Raw genomic sequence first — 20751 nt, forward strand, 5'->3', positions numbered from 1 at the left:
TTGACGGCAGTCAAAACTAAAAAATCCAGTTTAGTTTTGACTGCCGTCAAAATAGCCCTGAAGAAGCCCTGCAACGTGGGGCGAAACGTTGGCTCATTAAATTAGTATATTTCTACTATTTGAGTTTTTCTTGACCGCACCCGGACCATATTCCTTTCATTTTTTTTAAATTTAATATATGGAAAAATTCTGGTTTGACATATTGGAATTGCAGAAATCTGGTATAGAATCAACCACTAAGTTCCCGGTTTTGCTAAAAACCTATGCCATCAGCAATAAAGTAGCTTATCGCGGTGACGAAGATAAGCGCACGCGGTAGGAATAAATTGGAAAGGACACGTCAAACCGGCGGATCTCTGGCCGGTTGGACGGGAAGTTGTCGGAAGGAGGAAACAGAGGAGATTCCCAACAGCTAAAAACATTTTAAAAAATTGGGGCGATTTAGAACCATTTTTTAATTTTATTTTTTTTAGAACACACAAATCAAGTCGTAAGTTCGACAAATTACAATTATAAAAAGTAATTTAATTTGAAGGTGAAACAAAAAATAGTTATGAAAATAAAAATTACAACAGCCTGGTCTAAATCAATAATTGCTTGTAGTAAACATAGAGTATATAGGGGCTTTTATATTAATATTACAAGTTGACGATTTGTATTGTCATCCAAACAGAAATTGAACTGTACAAATTTATATAAAGAAAACCTCCATCCTTGATTCCATTCATATAACCCCAGATCACCAGTTTGGAATCCGATCATGTCACTCCACTATCCAGCTGTCATCGCGTGGTGGACGTCTTCTTAGAGGCGCGGAATGTACTACGTGGGAGTATTTCTACCTAGAACAGTCGAGTCTGTTGATCGAGTCTGACAAAATCCGTAAACTCCTACCTCCAACAAACCTTCTCATTATTCGTTCCTTACTCACTGATAGATTATTCAAAGTAAACCAAAATGGTCTGTATTCATCCCTCTTCTCTCGGTCCGCTGGTGTTCCTCAAGGTAGTATCCTTTATCCCATCCTCTACACAGTCTATATAACTGATATCCCAATCAATCTTAACACTATCCTCACCAAGTAAGCGGATGTAACATGTGTGCTCGCAGATCATAATAACCCTTAAATGGCGTCTTAAACTCTCCAATCCCAGATAACAACCCTCGAAGAATGGTGTTGAAATTGGTAGATTAAAATAAATGCCATTATATCACCTTTATCCTTCGTCGTAAAGCTACCGACTGCCCTATACTTTTAAAATATTCCTCTTACCTCTATCAAAAAGATCCGCTACCTTGGATTACATCCGGACAAACGACTAACTTTAAATCATCACGCAAAACTGAAAAGACAGGAAACTGCACGTCGGTTCAGACTATTACAAAACTTAATAGACAGTCTTTTCCAATTCATTCCAATAGACTATATGACTTAAATCCAGACATATGGAGTAGATTTGTGGTGCTCCACTCAACATTCGAATTCCTCTCATATCCAATCCTTACAATCACAAATGCTTCGTAAAATCCCCTATGCTCCTTACTTCGTCACAAATAAAATTATCCAAAAAAGAACTTGATGTTCCACAAGTAACCGATCTAGCCCGAACCAGATATCAACCCTCCCATTATAAACTCTCTAATCGGGTGGTTTTAGTAAATCTACTAGTTTCTAGCCTTGCTTCCACGTCTATTCCTGATAATCCTCCGAGGTACCTGAAAAGAAGATGGCCTCGAGATCTTTTAATGTAGAAATCTCCGTATCTCCATAGTAATCTAACAGCATTTTTACTAGATGTATTTTTATGTAAATACGTTTGTGAACGTCAATACATTTTTTAAAAAATCAAGGAAAAAGTTTATTTTATTATTATAAAAACATAAAAAAACACTGCCTACATTATTGATAGGATGCAAATAAAAAAAAAAAAAAAAACTCATCTCAAATAATAAAATTTAATTCTAAACATTTCATTGATATATTCTATTTAAAATACATATATATTTCTTTTGCAAGGAACTTTTATAAACTGCCATTTAATACTTAGGAATATAACTATGATAAGTACGTAAATGTAAATAAAAAACGATAGAACAATTTAACATAAGATTAACAAGTAATTGTTAGTCCTTACATTTTTAAGGTGTGGAAGCAGCACTGGGCTGCACTCTTTGGGCCAGTGGTTGAGGCTTTTAGTGCGTACAATGCCCAATAGGTAGTAGCATCTGTATTATTCTAATCTTTAATCAACACTCCATAACTTGAATTAAATGTATAATTAACTTTTAACCACTTATGTACCTATTTCCTCAACAAATTTTTAATAAAAAATTACACAAATTATAGTCATTTAAATTTCATGTAAAAATAAATATATACATTGGGTTGTCATACATGATATGTCCATTTTCAGAAGCAAAAAGTAAATAAAAAATTGCAAAAGATATCACTTATGTTTCATTGAAAATACCATATTTTTCAACACTCTTTTGCCTAGGGACTGACTGACCATGTTTTCTATTCCAGTTTTCAAAAAGTTAGAGTCATGTGATGAAACAAAATCAGAAAATATATTATTGATGTCTAAATCATTTGCAAACAAATTAGCTAGCGTAAAATTATCTGAGCTCTTAAAAAAGTGGTAAATATAGACAAGAATAGATCAGAAAAATGCAGGAGGCGATTTTCTCTATCCAATCTAATCATAGTATCACTAATCATTATGTAGTAGCATGTACTCTTTCCAGTTAGTACTGGGGCTGTGGTTTGATCAAATTGAGATGCATTTTCTCAATATCTTGGCAAATGAAAATTTAAAACAAAAATATTTTCAATACATTTAATTCCCTCAGTGGATAGCTCTTATTTTGGTATATGGATCTATTTCCTTCCAGTAATCTTCTAAAATTTTAATAGCAATTCTTATTGGTACATTGGTGAATAGGCAGAACACAACAAAACTTATTCATTGTTCGTTTTCACTTCATTTTATTTTAACTTTCATTCCATTTTTAACATGATATGGGTTAATTTTGCTGAGATTTGGTCTAACTTTGGCTTTATAAATTTCAATTATTTGTATGTTAGCCCATCTACTCCATTAAATTACAGATCTGAAATCGATTTGAGATTTATGTAGTTTTATCAACATATATAATCAATTAGATATTGTTCTTTTTTTCAATTAATTATTTTTTGTTCCCAAATCAATGCATTTTAATATATGCAATATTTCTATTCAATCTTCTATCTTTTTGAGTATTTTTGTAAAAGGGTCCTTTCTTAGTTTTCTATAATTCTCTTCATTTTCTATCAATTTAAACATAACCTTAACTACTACCATAAACTCATAACTACTCATATTTTATTACATGTAACGTTTTGGAAAGAAATGTCTGCTGAGGAATGGAGGTGATCAAAAGCTTTAAATATGTACCTTGTTGACCGGGACCTTTGATAAAGATGTCCGTTAGGAGGGATTTCCGTTATAGAAGGTTTTTTCTTAAAAGAGGTTTCGTTGTAATTGGTTAGTTTTGTTTTTTCCTTCCCTTCCTTTCCTTTCGGCAATACGGTATTTTATCCCAACACTTTTGGTCTGTTCTTCATAATGTTCCTTCTTTGCCGTCAAGCTCTGCTGATCTCCATGGCACATCTCCAGCCTCCATTATTCTTCTAAAGTTCCCTAGGAGTGGACTGGGCTCCCGATTTTTTTCCCTCTTTATAACAAACATTTTTTAACAATCTGGTTGCTTTCATTGACTAATAGTTGTTGAAATTCATTTTTAATTCGACAATTCTTTTTTTCCTGAATAACGCATCCCTTTATATCTCATAAGCAAAGTGACCTCATGCTAGTAGCATCTACTCCTAAATATGGCCATTTAGTGCAACAACGCATGAGAAGAAAAAAGGCAAATTGTCGAAGATAAACATGATGAACTGCTTTATAGTACATTAAACTGTTTTTAATTTGAATGCTGGCAGACATCTGTACCTCTAATGGTCCCTGAGATATAGTTTTCATAAATCAAAAATATTGTTTAATCAACTATAAATCACTTTATATAGTTTGGATATTTGGGATATCATGAAAATTACCACTCATATGAAGATAAATGTCATAAGCTATTTTATAGAACAATAAACTAGCTTTAAGTTGAGTAGTAATTGACGATGGTTCCTTAGATATAAATTTCCTAAAATAAATTAAACCTTAAAATTAAATTAAAATAAACCTTAAAATGGATCTCTTTTTCTACCTTGCTATCTTTTTATTATTATTATTATTATTATTATTAGACATTATGTACATAATGCAAGGTTTATTTTTCTGGTATTTATTTTTATTTTATTTAGATCATGAAACCATATTTTTTGTAATGGAGTTATTTTAGATTCCTGTTGACCATCCAGTTATAAATTTTTCTTATTACGTTGTTTCTGATACTGATTTTATTATTAGAATCTAGCTCATTTATTCAATTTTTCATATCAACCATAATGTTTGTCTTTTTTATAATCTGCCAAAAATAAAGAAATTTTAATTCTCCCAAACTCAATAAATTTAACACATATCCAGGAATTTCTTATTTTGATTTTTTTTTTTTTTATTATTTCCTATACATATAACTTTCTGTACTTATTTAATAGCTCGCTGTTGTATTCTATTTTTACTTCATTATTATTCAATAAGGATGTTTTATTGTTCGAGGGATTGTTTTTATTTGGCTTATTTACATCACTATTAAAAGGTTTGCCTATTTTTATTTAACGAATTTAATTTGAAGTTGATATTATTTTTGTATTTAGTTTTAGCAATTTTTATTTGTCCACTATTTCTTTTTCTAGCCTTGGATTTTGCTCTATCAAAATACGCTTTAGTATTTTATGCTCGTGATGTGATCCTACTTAATAACCAATAGATTTACTATAAATCCCATTTTATTAAACCCAACAACATAAAATTAATTTTTTTTTTTATTAATGACAAAATCTTGATTAAAACATTTTTCTTTGTTAATCAAAAAGTGTTTGGAATTTAAATTCCTCGATAAACATGATTTAATTAAATAAGTCTTACAAAGTTCTATTAAAAATCATTCTTTTATTTTTAGGGCACCTGTAAATAATGGATAGTGTGGATTTTGAATAATTTTCTTCAAACATAATTTTTTTTTATTTGTCTAATGTACCAAGTGAATAGGAGAATACCTTTTGAGGTACTAACCTAATCGCTTGGCTAATTAGATACAAAATAGAGAAAAAATAGGTTTGAAACAAATAGCTCAAAATCCACAAAACTACACTTACTCCCCTATTCAGAGCGGGATGAAAATTGGCTACAGTTTTATCTATAACTAATTTGTGCCCAACTCTTATTCACAGGTGTAACAGATTAAAGTATCCTCTTACTAAATTTTTCTTTGTCATAGTAGCATTTGTCAGCTTTTATGAAGCTGACAAAAACCAAAAGTAAGGAGATTTAAGATTTAGGATTATTGATTAATAACCAACAAGACATCATAGTATCATAAATATTACAAAGAAAAAGTGGATTAAAAAAAAATTTACCCCATCAAAGCTTTGATAATTTAATTATGGTGCATACATCAGGCTCTCCATTTATATCATCCTTAAAGGTTAGGTTAAATTATTTGAGGATGCATGGTCAGAATACTCTGCTGTAATTAGCTCAACTGGATCTGGGCCACCTATAGCTAAAAGAGTTCTGGTGTCGCCTTTAAATACCTCATAACTGCTGGGGTGCTGGTTCAAATCCGGTCTTCTGCTTAATGAATACTCGACCCTCCCACCATGGTTAGAATTGGGTGGTAACCTACAGATAACCCATTGTAAATCAGAAGGGACTAGGAAGGGTCTAATTAAAAAAATCTGGTGAAGTGCGTACATCGCACAACTTTCACTTACTAGTGTACACCTACTTTGAGTTGAAATCAATTCCCACTCAGAACAGATATTTTTATATTATTCACTGTGGCAATACTTTCCCACACTAATTATCGAAATGAGCTTTTCAGTTGACAGATTGGTGAACTCCAATTTCAACATTTTTCATAAAAGTGCTTTTAAGAATGTTTCTCCTAGTAAGATTTTAACATTTTCTTCTGCAAAGTATAATCAGAAAAATTTATAAAAGTATAACAACACTAAATTTCATATTCTGCTCATAAACTTCATTCGATGCTAACTTGTTAAAGAATCAATATTGAAAATACCAAGAATGATTTTATGGAGTTGGTCATCCAGTCAAGTTAAAGGCTTATATATAGGTTATGAAATTAAAGGTCATTTAATAATTATGTGGACAAGTAAATTGTTAACAGTACGGCAAAACGGAAATAGGCGTTATTTATGCGTTCTTCACCACTCTATGTTAAATATTATATTTTCTAAAATCTTTGGATTTCCAACACTATATAATACGTCTATTACTACTCTTATTTTCGGAAATATGTTGTCAAACAGAAACAAATACTTTTTTCTCTTATCTCCTTAAGTTAATTATCAAATCCTTTCATGCTTTTTATTTATCCATATTTCATTACCAGTAAAAATGTGGGATGGGTAGTTTTGTTTGGATAACTGCATCTGTACTCATCAATAAACAGAAAGCTCCTTTACTCTATGCATAGTACACAAAGAAAGTAAATAAATGTATTGTCATAAGAGTCATGAGTTTTGTTCAAGTATAGAAGGTACTTGATTGCAAAACCAAGTTTCAATAATCATAGGCATCAGATCACTGATAACCCTCTGTGTAAAGTAGAGATAGTACATTCCGTTCAGGGACAGCGTGATTTTCGTTTTTTAACAATTAAATTCTTTTCATTATCTTAATTTTCATCATTTTTATAATATACAAGATTTTCTCCCCAATAATCACATGATAGGCTGATTCAAAAATACTTCAGATATTCCACGCAAGTCTGAAAGCAGATGAGATCTCAATGTTACCTGAGATATGAATCTCTTTGGACAGTAGGAAGGAAACTAGGAAGGTTATATTTATATTTGGGAATTCGATGTTATTGTTTACGATCGCATTTTAATTTAACTATGGCTTTCGTCAATTCTTCTGGAGAAACTTCAGAAACCCGTGTTTCATTCATGAAGGGTAAGTTTTTTTAAAGGAATCTTACATCTCTTTGTTGTTTTTTTCCCCTTTAAATTCTTTTATTATAAGAATTTAGTAAAGTGAAATTGTCTTAAAGAGTCTTTAGGAGTTTTCCTTTGATTTCATGATGTTAAAACTATGTCATTTAATGTACAAAAAAATCATTAGAATGAATATAGATAGGACATGTACTGTATTAACTCATGTGCTATTTACAACTTGAGGACTGACAGTAAAAGTATTGAACAATCTATAAATTAAATATTTTTTATAACAACCTCCAAGTGAACAGGCATGTTTAGTCATTTTGGCCAATAATACGTGATTACTAAATCTGACACAAAATACATACCAAAAGCTTTGAGAATTACAGATCCAGAAATATTTGTCATTTTAACTGACACATTAAATCCGAGGTTGTTGCAAACCATATCCGCTATATATTGAGATAATTGTAGTTAGTCTTTGAATTGAATATAAAAGGTGATACTTTATAGTAACATAATATTAAGAATTATATTTGATATATGTGAATGGTTTAGTTGACCATTTTTAGTTTATAGCTTTCAGTTTATATATATGTATATTTTTTTTGTAGAAATTCAGCTTATGATGTACGGATTAGGAGACTGCTCTAAGCCCTTAGAAACAACTGCAACTTTAGTTGAAACTATTGTTTTGGACCAGTTAAAGAGGTTAATGATTCAAGCTGAAGAAGTAGCTGAAATGAGAGGAGAGGAAATCGTCGGCCCAGAAGATATTTTATTTTTAATGAAAAGAAATGAACCAGCTCTAAAAAGACTCATCACCTATCTAGGTATTGTAGTGTTATTTGTTAATGTAAAGTGAACAATGTTAGCATTTTGTTCAACAAAAATATTTTTTCCAGGTATCAAAGACGAGAAAGCCATTTTAAACAAAGCACTTCAAGAACTTGTAGACATTGATTTTGAAGGCCAAATGAGGATGGAAGATGAACCATCGCAACTTCAGTGGAAAAAAACTAGGTATTGTTTATTTTATCTCTGAGGAAATTCTCCATAATAGAAAGGGTTATAATTATATTGCTCTTAGTCAATTTATAATATATTGAAGCTGTACTAGTGTACAAAACAAGCTCCAACAGTGTTCAATGAAAATACAAAATATTACTGCAATAATTAGATCACAGCTGTCAACTTTGAATCGCTTAAAAGGGATAAACAATCTCCCCAATGTATCCTTTCCAGTGGAGATGAGGCCTATATTAACTTGTATCATTCTGTATGAGTACGTTTTTAGTTCCTGCTACTGGAGCTTGTTTTATAAACTAGTTCAATTAAAATTTTAAATCCTGGAGAATAATTTTGTTTCTGTGTTTAACAATGGGTTTGAACTAAAAAAAAATACAGTTACGATTACACTTAAAATTTTATAAAATTTACTAATGGATACAGATTTAGGCATTATTCTGATTTATAATCTGTAATTATTTCTTTTTTAAGGAAAGGTTATTGCTTGGAGTTTCTGAAAACTATAGGAATTGAAGAAACAGATCTCGATATGACAGAAGATACCGTTAAAGAAAGCAGACAAATACGTGCCAACAACAAAACTATGGATATGTCATCAACGTATGTTATTGTTAATATTATTGATTATCTTAAATGTACTAGTTGTCCAAATCCTATATTAATCTATTAAATAATCACAAATATCTTCATTTTTTTTTCTAAAATGCTTAAAATAAAGTATTTAATAAATTCCCTTTCATTATGGTAGTAAATAAATTCAATAACCCCTTTGCTAAGAAATTGATAAAATGTTTTATTTATTTTCGTGAGGATGGCTTATAATAAGAAGTTCACGGAACCGGTTTGGCTTCATCGAATTCTATTTTTTAGAATGATAAATAAATTTGAAGCTCTTGATTTATTTAACTATGTTGGCTGATTTGGTCGGTTATTATTTATTATGGCCTATTATTATTATAATTATTTTACTGAGTTGGCCTGTTGGATTTGGGCTGTGTTCTCTACTTATCATCTATGCCTTTCTGAATTTTCATATTGTCAATTTTTCGCATATATAATTTATATTTTTTTCTTTCTTCATAATTTGTTACTACTTCCCAAGTGCCCAATGCAGAAATTAGCTATTTCAAGAACTTACCAATCACACGCTACATCAAATCCCAAAGGTACTTTTTCGGTTCAAAATCTTACAGTGTTGACAAGCCTCAAAAGAGAATTAATTTGTTCAGTTTTACCAATATTTTCGATCTTAATGTGATGTAACTTCCCTGTATTACTGCAATTTGTGATAAGGATAGTTAGGGATCTTGTGTTAAAAATTCAATGTTTATTTGCCCAACTTCCATTTTAAAAAATACTTTTGGGAGTTTTTTCTTTGACACGCTTAACGGACAGTTGTTTAATTTACAAATAAAGCCATCTTCAAGTACTAATTATGTTTATTGCATTGTTAACAGTTGTAGTTAATTTAATTTTACTTTTATAATTTTATATGTTGATCTTAGTTGTTCTCTTTTACTTGATGAAGTAATACATTAATCCTAACCTAAATATTCATTGTTTTTTTTTTGGGCTCTACAGACCTTGTAGATCTTTCGCCGTTTAAACCAGCCTACTCCAAGTCTTCCTATCTAGGGCTACTGCTTTCCAGTTTCCTACATGCAGCTCTTTTACAGCTTTATTGATTCTTATCAATCTAGTTTTAGGCCTGTCATATGATCTCTTGTCAACTATATTATCATTCAGTTTTTTTGTAGAGGCGTCCTGATGGATTCCTTCAAGCCACATTTTCTGCTCATCTTAACCTCCTTGTCTTCATATCATGAGATATTGAATGACCAGTCTCTAGCCCTTCACTCTTCTTCTCCTTCATGTGTCATGGCTTTGATCCTAGATCACTTCTGTAATTGTACAAAGGACTTCAAATCTCTAGCTTCAGCTTTCAAAGGTACCTTTAAAGCCCAGGTCTTGCAGCCATATATCAGAACTGGCTTCATCATGGCACTACTATACACCCTTAGCTTTGGATTTTTAGGGATTTTAGTACTCTTGACATAGAAAAAGCTCTACTAGTGCATGTTATAAGCTGGTCTATCTCACTCTGCTGATCATTTATTAATGTAATTATGGGCCGAGGTATTTGGAACTGTCTACTTTTAGAATTTACTATCCATGCAGATCATATCCTTAGGGTTAGGGTTTGGCTTACAATCATACACTGTGTTTTATCCTCATCTACTTGCAAGTCAATTTTCTCTGCTTCTCTTATATCTTTGCTAGTCTTACTATGTCATCTTGGTTACTTCCCAGGACCACAATGTTGTCCGCATATAACAACTTAATAACCCAAATATTCATCAGTAATGTTGAGAGTTGTGAGATAATAGGTGTTATTGGACACACTCAACTACCTTTAGGATTCAATATGGAGTGTAATAGGTCAGTTCTTGAAACAACTGATTTCTGTGCAGAGCACTAGTGAAGTAATATTCTTTACTTTTAAGCTCCAAGATTCCACATAGTTTTATTATAATGTTAAGAAATTTATTTTCAGATCCTGCTCTCTTGGATGAGTTGTCCATTCTGAGATCAATTTAACCATTTACCTAACTAGGTTTTACTATATTATTTGTGCAGCCACAAACTTTATGTTTCTTGGAATTTTCGAATATTGGTGTGAAAAAGAGGGTTCTATTCAGGCATTTTTTAAGACTGATTTTTATCAGTAAGTTGATCATTTATTGTGGTTATAGTGGAGAATCATTCAAGAAAATAAAAGTTAACATGAAATTTACTTAACCCTAGATTGCCAACATTCCTCAATACCGCGGTTTTGCCGGTTTTACATTAAAATTACATAAAATGTATATTTAAAAAAAGAAAAAAATCTGTTTTTTACATAATTGAAATTTTGTATTATTAACCCCAAATGTTTTCATGAATAACTTATAAAGTCCTCGTCCTTTAAATGTGTTTTACAATAATTTATTATGTCAGTTTGTATAAATAAATATTAGTAGCTTTTCTTTTATGAAACTTATTTTATATGAGAAAGAATTAGGGTGCACTGAGTATTGACTGATCAACATTTGTTTTTAAATATTTGGAGTTTGGTGTCAAGAACTGTTTCAAAATTTGAGCCAATTGTAAGCTGAGGATTTAGCTCACAATTGGCACCAATTTTAAAATGGTTGTTGCACCAGACAGTTAAAAAACAAAGGTTGCTCCATCAATAACTGGTGCACTTACCCTATGCTAATTGTAGATATATATTAGTTTGGCATAACAACACATTGACGCGTCTAGGTCTCCTCTCCTCATCCAGTAACCTCCAGAAGTTTCTATCCTGCACTGCTGCCATCCAGTTGTGGACCCCAATCTCCCGCAGCCATACACAGTCAATCCATGGTAGTCAGGGGCGGCCAACTCTCCTCCGGCCATGGACTATCTCTATCAGTAATCTTATAGGAGTTTTCTGTTCCTCCATCCTGACCCACATGTCCAGCCCCTCTCAAACGTTTAATATGACTAACAATGCGAGGCTTACTAATGAGGTTATAAACCTTCTCTCTCCACATGTTAATTGTAGATAATTGTATCTATTATGAATCCCTTTTTTTAGGGGCCCTCTTCCAGGTTAAATATATTTCTTTACCATAGATTATTAATGCCTTTATCATCTGGCTAATAATGTGGGTCTTCATCAGCATCATATTATACATTTCATCCTAATGCAGCATCTGCTTCTTGATTTTTCTCCCCTTCAAGATCATACTCTACACTTCCTTTGGCCTATTAAAAATTTTTACCATCATCATCATCATCAGCTGTATTATTGCTATTTCTTTTTGTAGTGGGATCCGTATTTAAATTATTAATTATCAATCAGAATGATTGAGGAAAAAATTTCCTTAGGATCTCAATAAATTAAACCTACATAGTAAAAAATGTCTAACTTATCTATGTGTATTAAATAAAATTTGTTTTCTAATAAAATTAAAACATTTTTTTTTTCTTATGTAGTTTTATTCTTTGCATTGTGGGTTTGATGAGGTCCTATGGAAATTTTTTCCTCACTCATTCTGATTGATAATTAATAATTTACCATTTTTTTTTAAATGCATGCCAACAACATGCAATATTTACGTACAAACATATTTATCCAAATTGATGTTCAACATTGTTAATTTATGCCACTGTACAAAAGATTATGTGTCATAAAAATAAATTATTGCCAACGATACGATGTAGTAATATACACGGATATGATTTTTGAACTATAGCAGTTTCGTAGCAAAATGATTGGAGGAAGACGTAACTGATGGAGCAAAGAGGTGTGAGAAACCCTGGCTAAGACTACCTTCATGTAAATTTACTTACATTGGCAATCTAGGGTTTATGCACTTAAGTGCAAGTACTAATTTAAGCAAATTTATAACTTTTCACAAAATAAATATTTAATATTTATTAATTAATATTTTACCTTACAATTTTAATGATTTTAGGGCATACCAAGAATACCATAAAGCTCGATGTGCATCGTTCAGCTCTGCACAGATTTGTTCGCAAAAGTTCCTAGATTGGCTTAGACAAGGAGGAATGGAGCAGACACTTACAACACCTGTTGCCGAAATTTTAGTTTATTTAGCTAAAGAAACGGTTGCGAACATTGTTGATATGGCATTAATTGTCAGAGAGGAAGCACCGGTAAGTCAAAATTTGTATGGGATTGATTATGGTGAAATGAATAATTATGAGTAGTGGCATTATGGAAGGGTCAATAAGCCTACAGGATGTTCTTTAAATTGCTAGTATGGTGGGAGAAATGGTAAGTAATTGCTTTGGATTTATGGAACAGTTACTGTACACTTACTTATGGACTATAAACCTAGATTCTAAGAAATGATAAAGTAAATGATGCTCTAAAACTTTCTTTTACGATTGAATAAAATTTTGCTCTCACTTACAAAATTGATTAAAAGAGAGGTGGTTACGATAGTGATTTAAAGAATGAAAAATAATTTTTAACTTATTCTTAATTTAAAACAAATTTGATCTTTTTTTTTCTCTCAACTTTATTCTTTACTTTACTTACAACTTTTCCAACATTTCGACCCCCAGGCCATTCTCAAGGATACCTTCTTCACATTGATGTCATTTCCTTTTTAAAATCTTAATGCAGGCTAATTGCCTTTGTCCCATATAACCTTTTCTAAATAATTTTTTCCTAAATTTAAACCTTTTATAAAACACTTTTCTTCCTTCCTTCATTCACATTTGTGTTTTCTGTTTTAAGTTGCAAATGTGAATGAAGGAAGGAAGAAAAGTGTTTTATATAAGGTTTAAATCTAGAAAAAAATTATTTAGAAAAGGTTATATGGGACAAAGGCAATTAGCCTGCATTTTTAAGATTTGAAAAAGGAAATGAGATTAATATGAAGGTATCCTTGAGAATGGCCTGAGGGTCGAAACGTTGGAAAAGTTGTAAAGAATAAAGTTAAGAGAAAAACAGGATCAAATTTGTTTTAAATTAAAAATAAACTAAACCACTCTCAAACAAAAATATATAATATAATTAATCTAATTTTTAACTATTTAATAATGAATGTTTCAACCCACACAGTAGGTTTTCGTTAGGGCTCAAATGGAAAAGACACTGAGCAGGTGTAACAAACATAAAGAGTAAATTAAACAGTTATAAAGGTGGAGGTATATCAATATAAACAAACTAATATAAATCAAAAATAGTGAAGCATTTAAAGATGAATATGTTTTAGGTGAATTTATTTTGAGAAAACTATTTCTCCGGAATCATCAGACGTACAGGTGTTTATTAGCTCTTAAAATAAAACTAGTTTAATGAGCTGTAAAGTATTTTAACATTTATCTTCGTAGGAGTAGTCGTTTTCATATTTGCTAAAATAAATTTTTAAAAATGTTGATTACTAGTTTTTTTTAACAAAATTACTAACCCTATGAAGATAAACATCATAAACTAGCTTTAATATGAGTGCTAAAATTGATTTGTACGTCTCGTGGTTCCCGAGATACTGGAAGATTATTGATTGACCGTGTGTATAGATGAATGGAATATGGTCCGGGTGCGGTAAAAAAAACTCAAATAGTAGATAATTATACTATTTTATTGAGCCAGCGTTTCACCCCACGTTGAAGGGCTTTGTCAGGGCTAAAAAAGATACAAACACTATAGTTACAAAAAGAAAAACCATAAGTGTAAAATAACAAGGGTATAAAATGAAAAGTAAAATATAATAAGAAAAATTAAAGGTTGTAAATAGTAAATGAAAAGTAAGATATAATAAGAAAAATTAAAGGTTGTAAATAGTAAATGAAAAGGGTAATAGTAACAGATACATAAGAGAAGAAATATTAAAGAAAGTACAAATAAAGAGATGAAAAAAGAAAAAAATACAAATGAAAATAAAATAGTATAATTATCTACTATTTGAGTTTTTTTTTACCGCACCCGGACCATATTCCATTCTTCCCGAGATATAGTTTTTCATAACCAAAAGTTTTGTCCGAACAACTAGAAATCAACTTCTTGTAAATTTAGTGTGACAAATATTATTAACACTACCCCTCCTATGAAGATAAATGTAATAAACTACTTTATAGTCCATTAAACTAGTTTTAATATAAATGCTAATAGACATCTATAGGTCAAATGATTCCTGAGATATAGATTTCTCAACATGAATTCTTTAACTGATAATTTTTCAGTACATTTTAATGAAATGTTGCTCTTTAAAAAACTGTAGCTGAGGAACTATTGAACGTAAATAGCTCTATTAGGACTTATATTTTAGCAAATTTAGTCTACTTTAAATTGTTTTAATAGTTTTAAAGATATGGTGCTCCAAATTAAAAATTAATTTTTTTTTAACGTTTTACAACATTCCCTCTAACTGTGGTTGCCAGACTCGTCAATTTCGACTTGTAACTACACATAGTTTTTATTAAGGTAATCCAAAATGGGGATGAAATAACTGTCTTTTTTCTGCTCTTGGACTGTTAGTTCAGTATGGATTAGGGAATTACACCTAATTTTTTATTAATGAAATGTTTGAATACTATTATCTCTAATTATAATATTATTATGAAATGATAATTAGGAGTTAAAAGTACTAATAAATGTTACTTGTTTTATTGCGACAACATTTCAGTCTGAATTTCTGGCTTTCTTCAGGGCAACAGTTGCTGGAAATATTGCAAAGTTATAATAAATGTAGTATTTTTTATATTACATTTCGTGGTATTTTCAGCAAACTGTTGGCCTGAGAAAAACAAAAAATTCAGACCGAAACATTGGCACAATAAATTATTAGTGTACCCCTTGACTATTGTTGTGGGTGGTGGGGGGGAGGGGAGAGGATTCTAAGGTAAGAAATCTGCACCCTAGTAGAACTTTGTCCCTATTAAAATATGAGTTGGTTATGTATAGAAATAAAAATAATTCTAATAATAATTTCCTCTATTCTACTATTATTCCATTTCTTCCCGTTAATGTCAAAAACGAATAATAAATGTTCATTTCAGTAGAAAATGGTGTTTAAACAGGGACACCAGAGAAGGAACATCCTTCTATCTAAATAGATACAAACTCATGTCTTTAATATGTGAAACGTAAACAAAATCCTCACAACTTGCTAAGGTTGTGATTAACTGCCTAACATTATAGAATAAAATAGTTTCCATTCTTCTAAATTAAATTTACAGAAATAAACTTTAAAACAAACACGTTTTATCTTAAATATTATTTAACTAATTAATTCACAAATATATGAGGAAATAAAAAATAATTGAGCAGCCACACTCTTCCTATATTTATCCATGCATAACTATAAATATTTAAGTATAATTAGGAATATAGATCCTTCTTACACCCACTTTCTCGATTAAAATAAGTATAATATAATATGTATTCATCATCTTTATTTTTAAGGTTGCATACAAGGACTAATAAAGCAAAAAAAAATTTCATTCAGTTTCAGATGACTGAACCATCGCCAATAACACCCTCCGAAATCCATGAAGTTATTAGAAGATGCACGTACCAACAGACGCTACCATTCGCCGGCTTCTCCAGGGATCTTCCTAGGACAGCTGACAAAAAAATATTTACTCTGTGATTTTTATCTATTTATTTTAAGAAAATATATGTATATTTATTGTTTTTTTAATTATTGTATTAGTGATTAATATTCCCATTTCAGTTAAATAACTGATTTCTAATCAGCATTTATTTGTTCTAGGATAAGTCCCTTTAGAACAATATAACTGACATTGAAAAAGGGCATTGGTGCCTAAAGAGTAAATTAAAAAAAAAAATCTAATAATAATCGATAAAAAAAAAAAATAGATAATGTTTCCCTATGTTAAAACATCTCAGGTAACTGAATTATAACTTGTAAATAATAACCCATTGATAACTAAAGTAATAAATGAACTTCATGTCTATAAGGAGCTACTGGCTTCAATTTAAAATTTATATTATCATTTTCCAACTTCTTCAATAAGATACATTTGCCTTTTTTTTTAAATTACAGTTAGTAAAAATAAATGTTATATTGTATTAATAATAATTACATAAAACGTAACAACCAACAATGGGTCAAGGTTTCAGTACTTTGTAAGGAAGTAGAATTGAATATATTTTATTTTTGAAAAACAAAGTCTTGTACAAATTCATTGCATAAAATACAGTTATAAAACAAAGCTTGTAATGATAAATGTTATAAAACTTATTTTATGCTTAATATAATGGAGTATTAAATATTATGTTCTTAGTTTTGTGTTATCCAATTGTTTTGTTATGAAGTACTTGTTTTATCTTTTGTTTGTTTTTGTAATGGAGCACTAAACTCAGGTTTTGTTTTATAACTATATTTTATGTAATGAAGGTGTATAAGACTTTGTCTTTCACAAATATAATATATTCTAATTGTAAGGAAGTACTGTTTTTTATACAAGGAGGGTGATTTGTTCTCAAGATCACAGTCAACTGGTTTTTCTCCAGTTAAGGGTACCCACATTTTAGAGGCTCCCTATCCCACAGGGTTGTGCCAAATGGCAGAAGTAACAGAATAATTATCTGCTACAGCGGATTAAACCCGGGTCTAAGGAGATAGCACAATTAAAATTGCAAAATTAAAAAACATTAAATTAAAAAAAAAAAAAAAAAAAAAAAAAAGTTTATGGTTGGGAGCTTTGAAATCACAATCTCTAACTTCGCAGGATGGTCTTGTCTTGTCTGAACAGTTGCTATTGTAGTTTGCTGTGACCTTATGTCCCACTGAGGGCTGAGTAACTAACAATTACACTGTCTATTTACTTTATATATATATATTTGTTTAATTTATAATGTTTTATATAGTTAGGGATGTCTTTTGTAAGAGACTATATCCCCTCATAATCAATTGTTAAATAAAAAAATGTACCTCTTACATTAACCATGTAAGGCCCACCAGACCGATCTGATATAAAATAAATAAAAAATAACTAAATGTTCTCTGAGAACATGGTACCTAACACTTCGTTGCACTGAGACTGATGACCGTGCATGAGGACTTGGTATACTAATGTACCTAATGTATACTTGGGCTTAATCCGTATGTTATATTGAATACAATAAATTAACATAAATAAACAATATTTATTCTGGGCACCTGTACATAAATATTCATGAGTATATATTGTAATAACCTCTTTTTGAGTAGATAATTATTTTTTTATATGGAGACCACAACAAACTTTTAATTAATTAGTCCAATAATAAACATTTTCACCAAGCTGAAGTATTTAAGGTAAGTTGGATTAAGAGCAAACATAGTATCAGTAACGTAGTCCAAAATCAGCCAAGTGGTTTCTCTTTAAATGGCCCAACATTAGAAAATTCAAGACATACCTAGTTAATCTTTGTAGATCTTGAATGTTATTTTCCCCAAGATTTAGATTGCATGAAGAGTTGGCTGTTTTTACAGAAATTGAGCATAATTCATCAAAGTTGGAGATGTTTTCCGATTTGTTTACAATAAGTTGATATAACCATATCCCCCTCCCATTTCATTATCTTAATGTAATATTTTTTTCTGATGTAATCAAGAACAATTAGTTTTAACAAAATGGGGGAAAAAACTTCCCTTCAGTTTCTTAAAGCTCTTGATGAAAGTTCAGTTTTAAAATCTTTGGAATGTTATATCCTTATTTAACTCCCTCGAATTTACATGAAAAATGCATCACACAGTGAAATTTTGATCAGTACTTGTGCCTATTGGTACTATAAAATATTTTTAACTCATTATAACAAAAGGTTTTTATATAAAGAGGTATTTTTAGACAAATGTTCAAATCTCCATTTTGAAAATTAAGTGATAGATTTTTTATTTTTGTATTTTAATAATTAATGAAATACTTCTCTAGAATATAAAGTTGTTAGCACTGAAAAAACATACGGTTGAATAATAATTTTAAAATTTTAATCTGTACTTTCCACTTGCTATACCTTAAAGGTTTTTCCAGGAAGGTTATAGGGTATTCAAATTTCTCCAGTAAAAAAAAAAGGTATAAAACAAATTAAGCATTTTTGGAGCCTAGCTCAGAAAGTATACATTTTCTTCACGGTTATTATATTTTAATTGATTTTTCTCTTTCTGAAGAATAAGGGAAAATATTACTGATTCTATTAAATGATTACTCATTAACCAAAAAATTAAAAAACATAATGAGGATTCCAGTAAAGTAGGTTAAAAAGAATTGTTTTAAGGAAATACAAACCATTTCTTTCATTGTGGCCTCCTCTGAAACCTTTAAATACCATTTTTCTAATAAATTAAAAACTCTAAATTGTTGAACTTAATTTATTTACTTAATATGATTTTTTTTCTCAGGGTGACCATTGTTCATAACTCCTCTTAATTTTGTTCAATTTCTATGTTAATATAACTGTTAGAAAGTTAAATGTTTGCTCTTTTTTACCTGAATTGCCACTAGTTCAATAACCTTATAAGGGTGAAATATTAGTTCCAAATACAGAAAAATGTTTTATCTTATATATCAGATTCTAATCCGTTTAATTACATCGGGTTTCCGCCCTTTAGTGCAGTTTAGAGCCCTAATAACCACTGCTGTTTGGTGTAAACTGGATGAGATGAATAAGAGTTTTTTTTTTTTTTCTTGACTTATCAATATACTGTAAAGCGAAAATTTTGGGCCATTTTATTTTTTTCGAAAATTAGTATTTAAGCGTTTCTTGATGTGCGAAAAGAGAATATAACTTAAGTTCACCACCATTTAGATTTAATGCCGTCATAAGGGCGAAATAATGGTTTCATTTTATACCTCCGCTTCTAATTTGTTTAATTAGATCCGGCTTGTGGCCTTAGAAGCAGTTTTTAGAGCCCTAAACCACTCCTAATTTTCGTGAGATTGGTTGAGTCATTATGAAGTTATTTCTTTTTTTTTAAATATATATTTTTATTAAATCAATGATATTGACTGCTATAAACTAAATAGATATAATAAACAATGAATTAAATCATTAATTCAATGTGTAAATAACTAAATATATTAATTTATATCAAACTTTCAATAGTATTCTATTAATCTATCTACATCCCTAAATTTAGCACTTATGAAGCATAGCCGTGTCTGCTAGTAGCTAATATAAACTCGAAATTAAGTTCTTGGGAAAATTTATTAAAACAATGTTTTCCCACCTATCGTAATTACATTTCGTAAGGTTGATATGTTGCGACAGTTCACTGTCAAGGCGTATGCATATGATAGTTAATTTAATTCTTAGTCCACTTGCATTGCTTATACTATTAACGATCACGCTAGACCCAATTCGACAGTAACACTGTCTTGATAATTAATAGTGTCATGATTGTAACTATCAAGTAGTTATATCATGTTAATGGCAAATACTTTTGCCCCAATAACTGAAAGAGTATGATAGTTCACTGTCAAGGTATGTGATTACGCCTAACCCAAAACTATTAAATACTATTTTTTGTTGGAAGAATCGGCAGGACTGTTATTTGTTAAGTATCCGTAACAGTGCAATTGACACCTCCAGTTATATATATATATTTTTTTAAAAAAATGTTATTCTTACAATACAGATTTTTCTTTGGCATATTTACCGGAACCACCTATATAACCTAGTGGGGATCACGTAAAAAAAGCTAGCGACTGATAAGGGTTAATTGAAACAATAACTTCTTATTACGCTGGGTTAAATAAAAATAGTACACCAATTTACTATTTGAGTTGTATTTGACCTCACCCGGACCAAATACCATTTATTGATAACTTCTTATCTTAGTTGAACAGACCCAGAGAGAATCATCTTAGAAAAACTTTCTTTAAAGCCCAACTACCCTCCGGCAATAATTGATCAGAAAGACAGAATATCTTTTTTAAAATCATTACAGAAAATACTTTTTAGTATCAAACAAGACCAGAGTGTATGATAGGTAATTCTCCGGGACAGCGCGAACGCAGTCCCGACTAACAAAAATTACGCGCCCGAGATACCCACATTTGGGGTATTCGCAGGGGTCAGCCCAATCGAAGTG

The 20751-nt window shown here is 30.5% G+C and overlaps 1 protein-coding gene across 1 annotated transcript; it reads left to right on the plus strand.

Moving 5' to 3' along the window:
- The first annotated feature begins 6981 nt into the window (after positions 1 to 6981).
- Positions 6982 to 16353, plus strand: LOC106687608 (transcription initiation protein SPT3 homolog). Its single transcript, XM_014431593.3, has 6 exons — positions 6982 to 7136; positions 7735 to 7953; positions 8026 to 8143; positions 8621 to 8749; positions 12655 to 12856; positions 16159 to 16353. The coding sequence occupies exons 1-6, from the start codon at positions 7079 to 7081 to the stop codon at positions 16300 to 16302; spliced, it is 870 nt and encodes a 289-aa protein (XP_014287079.1). The 5' UTR covers positions 6982 to 7078; the 3' UTR covers positions 16303 to 16353.
- The last annotated feature ends 4398 nt before the right edge of the window (positions 16354 to 20751 follow it).

This window comes from Halyomorpha halys, unplaced genomic scaffold (genome assembly GCF_000696795.3).
Source record: "Halyomorpha halys isolate HHAL.00 unplaced genomic scaffold, Hhal_1.1 Scaffold987.1, whole genome shotgun sequence".
NCBI classification, from domain to species: domain Eukaryota; kingdom Metazoa; phylum Arthropoda; class Insecta; order Hemiptera; family Pentatomidae; genus Halyomorpha; species Halyomorpha halys.